We start from the raw sequence: 14,996 nt of genomic DNA on the forward strand, positions 1-14,996 counted from the left end.
AGTCACTGCAGGTTTCATCCTGACAGTAACATGACTGTGTGTGTGTTCAATCCATCAAAGAGTTATTGAGACGTTTCACTAAAACAATAAATGTGAGGACTCACCACCAGTCGACAACCGTCATCCTCCAGAATTTATCGCTGAGTCACTGGGAGTCACTTCTTCCTCGGGGAAACATGATGTCAGAACAGGATTTCATTGCAATCCATCCATCCAGTAGTTGTTGTTGTTAGGATGTCTCAGTGTTTCCTGCTTTTCCACCATTCAGGGCCGTTGCTAATAATTCTGGGCCCCCTGAAAGAATACTAAAGTGGGCCCCTGCCCCCTGACTTTTCCACTTTTTTTCTTAAACTACGTACGTATTATCATTTTTTATTTAGCCTACTTTGTTTTTTTTTTTTTTTTTTTTTTTTTTTTTTTTTTTTTTTATATTTTTCGGCTTTTTGCCTTTATTTGATAGTGATGACAGTAGAGACAGACAGGAAATGGGGAGGCAGAGAGAGGGGGAATGACACGCAGGAAAGCCTACTTTGTTTTGATGCTAATGCAGCATTACTATGAGTATTAGTCAGGGTCTTAATGCAGAATAATTCATTTATACAAATATTAGACTACTTTTTGGGTCCTACTGGTTGCTGGGCCCCTAGAATTATCATTGTCCATCTGCCACTACGCTGAATTACATCTCAGCAAAAAGCATGGGGTGAAACATTTATACAAACACCTGCTTATGATCTGTTACGCTCAACATCATTTTATATCTTATCTCTCTGCACCTGGTGAAGTTTCTATATTGTATCATCTGTATGTTCTTGATGTTTTATCTTTTATCTTATCTATTTTCAGGTTTTGTTTTTCTTTCACCTGTGCTTCATGACATCTCTGTGAGGGATAATTGGTGCTGAGCTGCTTGAGTTTCATCCTCTCACCTCTGACACAGCTTTGAAACTCTCAAACCTTTCATCGCGTTTCAACCGGTGATGACATGCATGATGAAGTGTTTGCTCAAAGATTAATTCACACACACACACACACATGCAGTTTTCCGCTTAGCTGTGCACAAAAAAAGAGAGGGAAAGTCCTGATTCCCATCTGCAAGATGGCGATGATAATGATGAGTGTGGGTGTGATAATCCAGGGAGCCGCACTATTAGTTCCTGCATGTGTTTGTGCATCGTTGTGTGTGTGTGTGGCCACGAGGTGGGGCTAAGTAATGATATAACTGCAGTGTGATGAAACCACCAATTTGCTTTCTTTTGTCCAAGTTTATGACATTTTAATTTTCCCAAATTTCTTCACAAACTGATGCACAAACCCCAGTCCAGAACATAAACGGGTCTCCCAGCAGAGAAGCAGCCAAAACAACCACTTCAAGAGCTTTCTGTAGGAGCTATTATCACCCAATCTGGCGTGAAAGGGAAAACTTTCTTCTTATGTTGGCATACATTTCCTTTCACTCTTTGTGTTGTGGTCTGTGTGTGAGTCAGCTCCCTGTCAGAGTGCGACAGTGAAAGGAAACGTGAGGAGCGATAGTACAGTATGGAAGACGGTGAGAGTTGTTTCCTTTTTTCCCCCTGAGGTTACAGGCAGGTTGAGACGACCACACCGTTGAGGCTCACAAAGGCCACAGACACTCCCCTGAGCGTGGCGTGTTATTAGCTTTACGTTTCACCCAGATCGTATATAGTCTCGATGGAACCACTCATTCAAAGCGAAGGATTTTCCTGTCCTCCCCCATGCTTTCTGCGGGGTTTGTTATATCTCTTTTGTTTAAGGAGGTAACAACTATAATCACAAAACATTCCTTCTTTGTCATTTAACGCTGAGTCATCACTGGTAGGAAAATCACTGGGAATGGGATTACTGGGATTACATCATGGTGGAAAATGGTTTCTTCTCGCCAAATCCAAATCACAAAGGAGGGTGAGAGAGAGAGAGATGTGAGCCAAAGATGATGTGAAAACAAGGGGTAACAGAGCATTTCAATCACAACGCATCAAGTTGATTTGAGCAGCACGCTCCGTACTGTAATCACGCACGACTGAGCTCCCTGAGGTCTCCCGGTTCGCCTATATGGCTTCTTCTCTGCAGCGTCCAGCCCTGCAGGATACAACAGGGAGCACAGAGCAGCCAACAGGTCTTACATAATAGGTGAAGGAATGCTGGAGCTTTGCCTCAGACTTCTGGATCGTCTCACTCTCTCACGAACACAAAGTGGGGCCCAGTCCCCGTTAACGCTGACTGGAACACAGTGTCTCCTCCGCACAGCCGGGCAAAGTCAACAATGATGCCACGAAAGTACAGCAGAGGTCAGCTTGGTTGTGGTTCTGTTTTATTGTCTACAAAATGTGCACAGAGAGTCAAAAACAAAGCTATAAATACAAATTATTATTACAATACGTTAAAAAACAGTCTTGAAATGTGTTTTCACAGATAAAAGTTAAGTATTACACGTCAGAACAGCCACGCCGCTGTTTTCGGTGTGCTGTCTTTCTCTGCAGGTTGTTGTAAATATCCAAACTTCTGCCTTCTTCCTTACAAGGAACTTGAGAGCGTCTACTTGTAATCCACTGGAGTGCTATTAAAATCTCTCAACACGTCGTCAGTCACTGTGCCGAGATCCACTTCGGCCTTTGTTGAGGGTAGCATGCAAACAAATGTTAACACAACAGATGAAGTGTTCACACAGGAAACATGGCATGAATGGTGGTCTGTGTCGTGTGTAAACACACACACACACAAGAAAGGGGGGAGCAGGGATCAAACATGTTGTACAGTGGCAGTGCTGGAAAATGTTCCCAAAAGTCTAAAACTGTCAGTCAGTGAGATTTTACAGTCCATCAAAAAAACAAAACAAGAGAGCGATGAGCAACAACCTTCATTTGCATATTAAATACATGAATACAGTACAAGTGGTCCACTTCAATTAACTTTAAGGGATAATTCAACATTTTGGCAAATTGGCACATTGCCATAATCCCTATAGTTTTAGCAGTAGGTTTGTTACCTTTAATTGTCGGTGCAAGCTATTTTTAGCTCAGCGGAGCTGAGCCGCGAGCTGCTATTGGGATTTCTTGGTTTCCCTCATCAAACTCATTAAATACCCAATACAACAACTCCAAAACACTCTGGTGGACAAGTTGTGACCTGCACATTCATCACGCTATGAGATAATAACGCAACGAGTTGTTTAAGAGGTAAATTCATGCAAAACCGCTGATGCACGTTCCCGTCAGGAGCAGTTTTTCAGCAAACAGTCTCTGCATTTGCCTCGAAAACAACTCTGTCTGGTAACGTTCTGTTATTATCTCATAGCGTGGTGAATGTGCAGGTCACAACTTGTCCACCAGAACGTTTTGGAGTTGTTGGATTGTGTATTTGATGAGTTTGATGAGGGAAACCAAGAAATCCCATTAGCCTCCGTAGCGTAGCTCTGAGCAGCTCACGGCTCTGCTTCGCCGTTCTGAAAATATCTTGCAACTATAATTAAAGGTAACGAACCTGCTGCCAAAACTATAGGGATCATGGCAATGGGCCAATTTGCCAAAATGTTGAACTATCCCTTTAAAAACATTGGTCACATTTGTAAATAAAACAATAAAAAGAATACTGACGAACTCTCACAAACCCCAGAACTGGTGTAATCACACACCCGGCAGTTCACTGCACTCCCACTGACATTCTTGTCTCCCCTCCCTCCCTCCCTCCCTCCCTCTCAGGAGGCCTCTCTCTATCTCCACCTCCAGGGTTTGTTCTTGCACAGGCCACAAATCGTAACCAACACCTTTTTTTTTATGAGAACTTCAGTTCAAGTCCCTCGCCTTTTTTTGAGCGTTTTTGTATTTTTTTTAGGCGTACGCAGCGACGGCTATGAGAATCTGCACGACCATGGAGACACAAGGGATCTGCGCCACGGTGTAGGCCAGGGAGCGGGTGGGCGCTCGCAGGGCGAACAGGTAGGCGACGGTGTGCAGCACCCTGGCCAGGAAGAAAACGAGGAAGTGAAGGCGAGCCACGGACAGCGAGGGCCCGGTCAGGGAGTAGATGGCGCCCAGGAAGAGGAAGGGGAGGATGTTCTCCATGTCATTGATGTGAGCTCTGTGGGAGAGAGAGAGACACACAGAGGAGATTCATTCAGTCTGCAGACACACACACATCTGTTTTCACAGTCTGTAATGTTATGAGTCATTCATGAGCATTCCTCAGTTACTCCTGTTAGTCATTACAATCAACTAAAGTGGTCATCTGAAGAGTCAGAATACCAGAAAATGAAGGTGACTCAGGTTTGACCCGCCATGCATCACACAGCAGCAGACTTCTGTGACTTTCACTTCTTGGCATTAGTTAGAGAAGTTTCCTGTAAAGCTCCTTGAACATGATGTTGTAGACATGCACCTGACAGCTTGAGGTGAGAATGCTAAGGCTAAGGACTCACAGCAGGTACATGGAGTGAAAAACAAACTGAATAAATAATAAAACAATGAATAAATGACTCTTTCTTATTTTCCTTTCATGGCAGCCCAAACATGATACTTATCAGACATGCTACTATTTCCTGCTTCCTCTCCACCCACAAAGGTCTCAGCTTTAAAACAATATTATTCTGGAAAACCTCCTCCTTTAGCAGTTTTTGCAGAAAAGCTGCATTATAAAAGATACCATTTAGGCACCATGCTGCAGCAAAACTTCAGCACAGAGCCAGGGAAATAAAACAATTAAAAAAAAAAAAAGCTGCACATCAGAATTGGTAAATGTCTGCTCCATGTGCAACACACATTTGTTTCCTATCTATCAGCAGTTGGTGGATAGTTTGGGAAAACAGAGAGAGAATTACTTGGAAAACATTTGCTTCCCTTGCTGCTGTCATGGATCATGACAAGTTAAAACAAAGCTGAGCAGAACGACCACAGGCTGCCAGCAGGCTGCAGGAAAACACACGAGGAGCTGCATCACAATGGAAAATCTATCCTTAAATAATTACAACGAATTTGGCATTTGCAGGAAACTCAAGTGCGATCTGTTTTTCTTGTCGTAATCCATTTGGCACATGGATGAATCAAAGCCAATCAATTCCCAGAAGCTTCAGTTAAGCCAATGGAAAAATACTCCAAAAATAATAACCAGGATAAAACATAAGACAGAGAAGGAGGTGAATGGGATTATAGTCTTATCAGTGGCAGAAATTAACCAATGAGCTGCCCACTATTATTCTACTTTTTACACAACAACATTGGGTTTACCTATTAATGTTTTACATGATGATTTAAAGCATTATTGTGAATTAAGAGACTAAGCAGTGTATAAGATGTTAGATGGTAGTGTGTTACTGCATCCAATAATATACTGTCCTGTTTGTATACATTGACTTAGATTACTTTACATTATGTTCATGATACTTATATATGTTTGGGTAACGTTTTCCATGCATGACTTCTGTATAAAATGTAATCTACTGCTATTTTGATTCAGATCTGAATATTTATAACACAGTAACAGTGGATAATCGGGTAAAAACAGATGTTTGTGAATGTTTATTTGCTGGATTTCAATCTGCAAACGAGTGGATGAGTATTTCGTGACTGTGTCAAAAAGTTTGTGCTCTCACCTCCGGCATCTTTCCACATAAGGATCCTCTCTGTGAAACTGTAATCCTCCGTGTCTGAGCGCGTCCTCGGGGTTGGCAAAAGCCTGCCAGGAGAGGAAAAAGTCACTTAGTAGTGCTTATTATCTATGCAATTATCCCTATATGAGGTTTTTTTTTTTTAATAGGCTACGGGCTTTTAATACGCCTTCATTCTTTCCAACAGTCAGTGAACTCACCTTTTTGCGCAGCCTCACTTGTCCCGTTATTATCGCCACTATGTACATTTTTAACACCAGCAGGACGCCGTAGAAAACAAAACAGGAGAAAACGTCGTTCCTGATCGTGAGAGCCATGTCCGCTGAGATGACTGGGATGTTGTTGGTGATGATGGTGAAGGAGGCTGAAGCCGAGGAGCTGTGGGAAACCGCGCGAGCTGAAAGTGAGAGTGAGTGAGTCCGAAAAAAAGGGGCTGAGGCTTTTTAGTAGAGCGACGCCGGTGCTGCCCCCTCCCACTCAGGTTCATCTCCAACAGCGGAAATGTTTCCTTGAATTCCTTCATCCATGTGTCTGGTGTAGGTGAACCCCCGTGTGTATGTGTATGTGTGTGTGTGTCTATGAGTGAGAGAGTGAGTGTGTGTGTGTGTGTGTGTGTGTGTGTGTGTGTGTGTGTGTGTGTGTGTGTGTGTGTGTGTGTGTGTGTGTGTGTGTGTGTGTGATGCCATCATGCCTTGTGAAATCCAAATGCCAAAATCCGTTCCCCCCGGTTAAACTTCATTCATCATGAAGTGGCTATATTGCAACAAAGTAAAAGTTCCCGCTCACCAGGAAACCTTTGATTTATAACGTACTGGATTAAATCCAAGGAGTGTTTGAGTTTGGGTGACGTAAAAAAAACAAAACAAAACAAAAAAAAACACCCAACCCATGTGCATCAGACTCCGTGTCATCCGAGACATCCGTGTCAAGGATGAGACATGATGGACAAAGACAGAAAGACAGAATCTGGTACATTTTGGTGCTGGTTCTGGTTAAAGAGGCAGAACAAGAAATATTTAACACTGTCAGATTATAATCTGTATTTTAAAGGGATAGTAGCATTTTTTTTAAAAGTGGGGTTGTATGATCTACAAATATAGCCCCTAAGTACTTAAATTGCAGTAGAAGACTCTCTGCACTCCTCCCGTTAGCAACGCCAGCCCATAATAGCCCTGCCCAGAGATTTACAACATACAGTGTTGTGAACAGACCCAAAGAAACGGCCTATTTTCGCGGCCTAAAAGAGGTTTTACCTGAAAAAAAAATACACTGTTCCATTGTTCGCTATAATATAATTTTTTCCAGTCCTTCAAAGTGCAGGAAAAACGCATTTTTTATTTGGACCTAACCAACTCACGTATCCCTCCGCCCAGGGTTAGTGCCCGCTGATCAGCAGTTGGTTAGGTCCAAATAAAAACTGTGTTTTTCCTGCACTTTGAAGGGATGGAAAAAATGATATTATAGCGAACAATGAAACAGTGTATTTTTTTTTCAGGTAAAACCTCTTTTAGGCTGTGAAAATAGGCCGTTTCTTTGGGTCTGTTCACAACACTGTATGTTGTAAATCTCTGGGCAGGGCTATTATGGGCTGGCGTTGCTAAGAGGAGTGCAGAGAGTCTTCTACTGCAATTAAAGTACTTAGGGGCTATTTGTAGATCATACAACCCCACTTTAAAAAAATGCTACTATCCCTTTAATACATCTTTTTTATGTAAAAAAAAAAAAAACAACAACTAAGTAAGAGATAGACAGATGGATAGATTTGAACTTTGTGAGATACTCATGTGTATTTTTGATTCATTTCAATCAATGATCTTATTATCCAAAATAAATGTGTGATGTAAAATAAGTATTTATTAGTAGTATTAAATGTGACCAGCATTTTACTTATGTTGTTTTTTAAAATTGTGAGATGAGTTGCATTTCAATCATTCATGTAATAATATAAATAAGTGCTGAGGTCTGATTTTAAACAGTTTAGTGCAGATTCATCTAATAATCTTTGGATAATCTGGATCAGACAGACATGTGTGGGATTGTTTAATGCAAAGCTTTACTACTTTTAGCCTAGTAGTTAGCAGGTACCACATTTCCCACTGTACATTGTAGTAGACTAGTATAGGAGCATAATTTAGGTGTTAAGCATAGGTCAAAACTATTTTTTCCATATGAAGAGTCTCATCATTTCTTGTTCAGTTCATTCAAACGACTAAATGAAATGTGTATGAAACACCCACACAGAGACGTCTGAAAAGGTCCTGAAAGGTCGAAACACTTTAGGTTCAAGTCAAATTGGCAGTCTGTCATCCAACTCCATAAGTAATCATCATATACAATGCGTTTGAAGCAACTGGGAGAAGAAGAAAAACGTTCCCTTGTTCATAATGGGACTGTTTGACTCAAAGCCAGCATGTCTTTTCATTTACGTATTTTGGTGCTGGAGGGAAAAAAATAATTTCATGTCTGGCTGCTGGCACAACAAACTGCAAGGCTGGTTGCAAAACAAGGGGTATTTCCACATGAACCCAAATTCTGGTGAAGACTCAACCCTGAATTGTTGTTGCTCAACACCAGGATCTGACTTCACTTCAAGTCATAGGTTACAGTATGATGAGAGCATGTTGTGACCACAGAACCAATCAGTATTGTACTTATACTGTACTTGTTGCTTTTCTGTTTAAGAATAAATACTCAGTACAGTATTTAGATAACAGAACGGTTGTTAACCTACTTATTATGAAGATCAAGATAAACATTCAAAACACTCATTTAATCAGATATGATGTAGTTTGTTATAAAGAGGTCGCTAGCTAGACTACATACATGGTATGCAAAGGCACCCCTGGTCAAACTTTTTGTTGACATGAACAGTTAATCAAGTGAAAGATGAAATGATCTCCAAAAGGCATAAAGCTAAACATGAAAAACTCTTTTGCAATATTTGAAACAATATCAGTGTATTATTTTTGTTTTCTACAAGTTTAGAGTGAAAAAGTCAAAGTAGCACCCTGCAAAAGAATGAGAAACCCAGGAGCTTGAGCTTGAGCTCCCAGATAACTTTGACCAAGGTATCAGAAAAGCTATTATTTACTATCTATGTTTACACGCTGTCTGGCAGTACAGCCTATGATCCTGTCACTTCCGGTCTATGCAAGCGAAGGGGCAAATGAAAACATTGGGCGAAGAAAATCTGCATGCTTCACTTGGAGTCAACACAGTAAGCCACTCATAGCCACAAATAATGCTCAGAACAGCACCAAACGTCATCAACAGTACAAACAGGGTCCCAGCCCATAATACGAGGCATCAAACATCTGTTAGCTTAGCCTGGTTTTGAAAAGAGACGAAAACAACTCACCCACTCTCCTCCAGTTATACGCCATGCATCAACTTTCCGCGTCCAGCAAAACGTCCAGGCACTGACAACACACGTCCGAGTCCGACTGGCAGCACAAACATTCAGGAAGTAGAGTCCAAGCTCAAGGATGAAAATGTGTGATTATCCATGCATTACTCCATGCAATGCAGTCAAAGTTCCTATGTATCTTGCCTCTCAGTTTATAAAAGTTATTATCAAGTGTTCACGTTCACAGGGAAATGAACAGAATTGGGCATTTCTAACTCGAGATATTTGCGGGAGAAAATCACGTAAACAAGCGCGAGATTAGACGTGACGTCACGACGTTTGTTGCCGGAAGAGACTGCCTGTAACATAGTGTAGCAGACATCAACACGGCTGAATTTATGGAGTTTGAGAACAACGACGACTGGTTTCATTTCGATGGGCGCCCCTATCAATTTGAGACGGAGTTTACCGAAGACGAGCTGAATGAGGAGAAAAGTGAAAGAGGGAGAGATGCCGGTGGAGTCTATGTGCTGGACCTGGGGGAATCAAGTGGCCAGTGTGGTCACTGCCTGCCAATGTTTTAAGGGACATGTAAAAGTAACGCACTATAGCTTTAAATTGTTCTTGTCATTTTGCTGATGAAATTATAGTACAGAGTTATTCAGATACACCTACCGGTAAGTTGTCAAAAGTTCAAGAAGGCCTACTACGTACTTTGAATGCCATCTTTCTTCATGGTATATCATCGTGTTTAGTATATGATTGTCTCTATTGATGCTTTAACAATTTGGCAGCATTTTAATTAGTTTTACTAACTAGGGGGGTTTATTGGGTTAGGGTTTATACATAACAGTAGCCTATACTATTGCATTTATCTTCATCTGCAGAAAAAACAGCTGCTAATGTAGTGAAGTCGACAGCACATTAACTGCAAAAACTCAAAAATCTTACCAAGAATATTTGTCTTATTTCTAATTCAAATGTAATTTCTAGTCAAAACAAATCTAAGACTCATCACATAGAAAGTAGTTTGTTTTTTAGACTCTTTTTACTTTTTTCAAACATATTTTCACTTGAAATAAGTAGAAAAATCTGATAGTGGAGCAAGTTTTTCTTTCTTATTACAAGCACAAAAAAACCTGCTTTCACTGGCAGATTTTTCTACTTATTTCAAGTGAAAACTTGTTTGAAAACAAGTGAAAATTATCTAAAAACAAGTTAATTTTTAGGTGACAAGTCTTATTTTAAGTGGAAAGAGATTAGTTTTGATTAAAATTTTTTGAGTTTTACAGTGTTTACTTTCAGCTACATTTGTGATTTTTTTTTTGCACCACTACATCATGTTAATCAAATTCAACCTCTGCAAAATGATCGATCTAATTTCATGGAAAATTAAAACAAACATCATTTCTCTTCAGCACTAATGAACACATTTATTGCACATTTCCATCTTATGGTTATTATTTGCACGTTTGTGTCATGACCAAGGTCTGGACTCAGCCGTCCGTCCCCTGAGTCTGCCAGTCCAAGGTGAGCGAGCTGCCTGAGCTGGTGTCGTCGCAGCAGTCCTCGGCGTCGGAGAAGGAGGACATGTAGTGGAGGCCCGTCACTCGGTGGTAGCCTCCCTGCAGCATCTGTGGGTAGGAGGTGAGCTCCATGGCCCGGCGGCCCGTCCTGCCCACCCTCACAGTCCACATGTCCACCAGCTGGGTGCACATGGCGCAGCCCATCGTGTGTGTGTGTGTGCAAACAGGTCAGCGGACAGATAACACAGATACACACAGTTACTCTACACACTCACACTTACACATGTGCAGTCATCCTCACCCCCATGTGATTCACCAGCTTCATTAATACACATGAAACATCTGCACTCGACAATGTATTTACATATACTGAGACCTAATATTTACACATACCTGGAATACGGTAATCCACTGTGTTTGTACAATATGGTAGAGTATATTTGCAGCATATCAAGATATGTGGTCATTGTTAAAACATGGCCACATATTTTACTGTTTTCATATACTGCACACTGAAATACTGAAAAGCTGATGTATGGTCATTTTAGTTTGTGGACATTACTTTAAATGCAAATATACTGAGCTTTTATGGGTCATGAACAGGTTTTTATATCTTTATTTTAGATTTTATTAATCTTTTAAAGTTGTTAAAAAGTGTATATTGCTATGATAATTATTATTTCCACATATAGGATATTTATTGGGAACTGTATGATGAATGACTGAATGTATTTAACATGTTTGCACACGTTTTTCTATGTGATTCTGGAGTGAAAACATCAACTGATTCCCAGCCAAAGCCTGTGAGTAAGTGTTTCCCTACGTTATGTTTACCAGGCTTTTCCTTTTTTTTCTCTTTTTTTGAAAGGCTTGAGGCAAAAAAAAAGAAAAAAAAATCAGACAAGCACGGAGAGGGAGGCGCAAACACAGAGTACCAAACAACAAAGAGGGAATCCACTGATCGAGTTTGGTCCTGTTGTCAAAGCAACCAAAACACCTCGGCAGTCTTAGATCCAGCCCTGCCTGCAGGGCCCGACGAGGGCAACCTGGAGTTTAAAAGGTCACGGAGTCATGACTTAGTCTGTCTGTCTCAAGGTGTCCTCCATCACTCAGAGCTGCTACACACGGCATGTAAATATTTGGCTTTTGCAAAAGCCAGTGAGCCCGAGTTCAGAGAGCGAGGAGCTGAATCAGAGAAACGGCGTCTCCATGCAGCAAAATCTTCTTTCAGTCCAGGAGACGACGACTCATCTGGTGACGATCCTGCAGCACTTTGACTCGGCTTTAGCTGTCTGCAGACTCAGACAGACGCACGGTTCACAGTGGCCTGTACCGCTTTGATTTATGAATCACCTTCTGTGTCATGTTATTCATCCCCTTCCACAGCTTGATATATATATTTAATAGACGCCTGTGGGAAGAAATAGAAAGTCAGTGGCAGAGTCCACAGTCAAGGACAAAGAGTTGTTTTCTTTTATCGCTCAGTCAAACAGTATTTTATATTGCAGCTTTCACACAGGCTAGTGATATTCAGACTCCATTTAAAATGACTGACAAGCTCATTATAAGAATATGAAGCATGTGAAGTACTAATATAGAGGGGAAAAAAGAGTACAACAGATAAAAGAAAGATAAATAAAAGAAATGTCAAAACAAATGTGAATGATAGCCATAAAATATTCAAGACAGACGACTTTCAGCAGCATTTTGAGTGTCTCAGAGTGCTGCAAGACCTTTAAGGGCTTTAAAAACAAAGAAATGTGTCTTAAAATCGGGTGTGAAGTGTTTTCTCTTGCTGGTTGAGAGCTGATACTGTCTGATTTAAGCGGCAAACATCTACATCAACATTGCAAGCGAGTACTGTATAACAGGGGTAAAATGGGGGGAAACCACTCAAGTGTACATAATTTGGGGGATATTAAAAATGTATGCATGAACCAGGCAGAGTCGGGTTTGACCTGACAGCTGTAGCAACAATCAGAGATCGCTTCCACAGGAGTTATTGTAGCTGATACCATCACACTAATGTTGCATCCATGTTGTGAACAACTGTGTGATGCTGCTGCGTGCTCATCAGTATAATCACCACGCATGTTCATAACAGTTTTAGAGCTTCAAGGGAATCAGTGCAACTATAATTTCCTCTCCTGGAGCGCCTGCACTCAGACTGACACACACACACATTTCCATGCATAATGATAATTATTCCAGCCAATTAATGCAGCTCTCAACCTGCCCCTGCTAAATCTGCTGTCATCTGACCTTCACTATGTAACAGGCAGCACATGTAGGAACACAGACATGACAGAAATGATGAGGAGGATGGAGAGAGGACAAGGCGTCTGCTGCTACTTGCCACACCCATCGCATCCCATAGTGAACGGACACAGCAGGGGCGACCCTATACTCTCCGAGCCAGACTCACACACACACACACACACACACTCTCCCCTGCTGCCCTGCATCCTCCTCAGCACTGTTCACGCTCTTATCTGCTGATTCAATAGTCGATAGTCTGTACAACTACTGGCTGCTATGGGATGTTCAATTATTCATCAATATATGTGGTGGTGTCTGATGAAATGCATCCTACACAGAAATAAAAAAGTAAGCATCTCGCCTTCTCTGTATCCTTCATGTCATTTAGTCTATAGCCGTGACAATGTTGCATGTGTGTTTGTATCCAAGCTCAGACAAACACACACACATGCAGTGCAGGAAACATGCCAGTGTCTTTTTGAGGATGGATGCTGCGGATACATGTGTGTGTGTGTGTGTGTGTGATGTGCGTATGAAAGTCAATCCCCTCCTGACACAGTTTTTTTTTATTTTGTTTTCGGCTCTTACCTGGATTGTTACATTGAGTCTGTTCTCCCGTCTTCTATTCAGGGAGGCTCAGTACGTGCAGCATCATATCCTCTTCAGCAGCACAGCCCGGTGTGTGTGTGTGTGTTTTTCCTCTCGCTCTGCTTCTGTCTGGGCTGGAAACAGCTCAGCATACGTATGGGACTCGGGATGACATCACACCTCCTCACTTAGGAGTTGGTCCCTCTCTCCCAGATTAAAACTCACGGATACATACACGGCTATATTCACTCAGCCGTCAACAAGTAGACAGCGTCTCATTTTTACAGATAAACCCTGCATTATAAATGAATAGTAATGATGCTGCTGAAGTCAGAGTATCAATCAAAGTATTACCTCAAGTACACCTAAATAAAACATGACATATCAAACACCAAATCTATAATTCATTCATTTTGTATTACAGCAATTAAGAGGCCCATAAATTGAAGTACAAATTCAAAAGTGCCGGTGCATTTAACATCCCATTGTGTGGCCAATATCAGCAGAAATAATGAAGGTCCTAAAATTAGATCCCTGACAACCTGGTGCTTCATGATCAGGTGATAGAGCTTCTTAAAGATGCACCATGTTGTTGATGTTGTGCTTTGATTTGATTGTGAGTATATTCCCAATCACATCAGCAGCTTTTTGAATTATGATTGTTGTTATATTTAGGGTATTTAGTCTTTTCTTGATGATTTTCGCCCAGTTTTTGGCTCCTAGTTTGGGCGGAGTTCCAAAAACAGGAGCTGGATCCTACATTTCCCACAATGCATCCTACAGCACATGGTATTTACATAATTTCCCCCTTTGTATGGACAAAAAATGTATCTCCTAAAAGTTTTTTTTTTCCCCCAGAAAAAAATTCTTTGTTACTTTGTGTTTGAGGCTGAACTTAGTTAGCCTAGATTAGTTTAGCTTAGCCTAGCTTCAAAACTGGAAAGAGAGGGAAATTTAGCTCAGTTCTGTCAATAATGAACTTATTTTTTACACTTTGGTTTTTGGACAGATAAATAAAACAGCTATATGTGTTAAGAAATAAACTTTACAGTTGCTAACTGGCAAATTTTCCCAGACTGTTTCCCTGTTTCCAGTCTTCGTGCTACATCAACCATCTCCAGGCTGCAGCTTCATATTTTATAAACATAACAGACGCATTAAACGTCTGACTCACAGTGAATAAACATCTCCCACCCACAAGTGCAGTTTAAAATATTTGTATAAAAAAAAAAAAACAGAGGCCATTTTCTGTGTTTTTTGTTTTGGTTTTTGAATCACAGAAAAGAAAACACATCGAAATCAAAGACCAGGCAATTTTTAATCATTCAACCAGTCATGATTAATTACATCAGTTATACAGACATTAAGACATCCCATTGAATTGAGGGCAACCACATAAGTTTCCCGTGTTTCAAAGCATCACCATTATCATGACCACAACAGACACACATTGTAAAATGAAAAGGGGGAAAAGATGAGCGAGTGAATTCCTGCTGTGCTGTGTTTGCAGAGACTGACGTTAATGATGAATTCTGCCCAACCACAGCAATGCGACGTACGTATTTTCATGGACTTGAATGGGAATCTCTCACGCGTAGCTACGTGCTGTAACACAAGCAAACAAACTCACAGGTGGGGATAAGTAATTACCACTCGA

General features: G+C 41.0%; 1 protein-coding gene across 1 annotated transcript; it reads right to left on the minus strand.

Moving 5' to 3' along the window:
* Positions 1–3,557: 3,557 nt before the first annotated feature.
* Positions 3,558–6,043, minus strand: ptges (prostaglandin E synthase). The gene is made up of 3 exons (XM_085793085.1): positions 5,821–6,043; positions 5,606–5,688; positions 3,558–4,098 (listed from the first exon to the last, which is right to left on the minus strand). The coding sequence occupies exons 1-3, from the start codon at positions 5,935–5,937 to the stop codon at positions 3,849–3,851; spliced, it is 450 nt and encodes a 149-aa protein (XP_085649211.1). The 5' UTR covers positions 5,938–6,043; the 3' UTR covers positions 3,558–3,848.
* Positions 6,044–14,996: the final 8,953 nt, after the last annotated feature.

Source organism: Trachurus japonicus, chromosome 12 (assembly GCF_045865225.1).
Source record: "Trachurus japonicus isolate A0001 chromosome 12, Traja_1.0".
NCBI lineage: Eukaryota > Metazoa > Chordata > Actinopteri > Carangiformes > Carangidae > Trachurus > Trachurus japonicus.

Coding starts and splice junctions, on each gene's coding strand:
- ptges (XM_085793085.1), bottom strand. CDS start 5,937: ATGGCTCTCACGATCAGGAACGACGTTTTCTCCTGTTTTGTTTTCTAC. Junction 5,689..5,820: donor AAGTGAGGCTGCGCAAAAAG/GTGAGTTCACTG, acceptor CTCTCCTGGCAG/GCTTTTGCCAACCCCGAGGA. Junction 4,099..5,605: donor TATGTGGAAAGATGCCGGAG/GTGAGAGCACAA, acceptor TCTCTCCCACAG/AGCTCACATCAATGACATGG.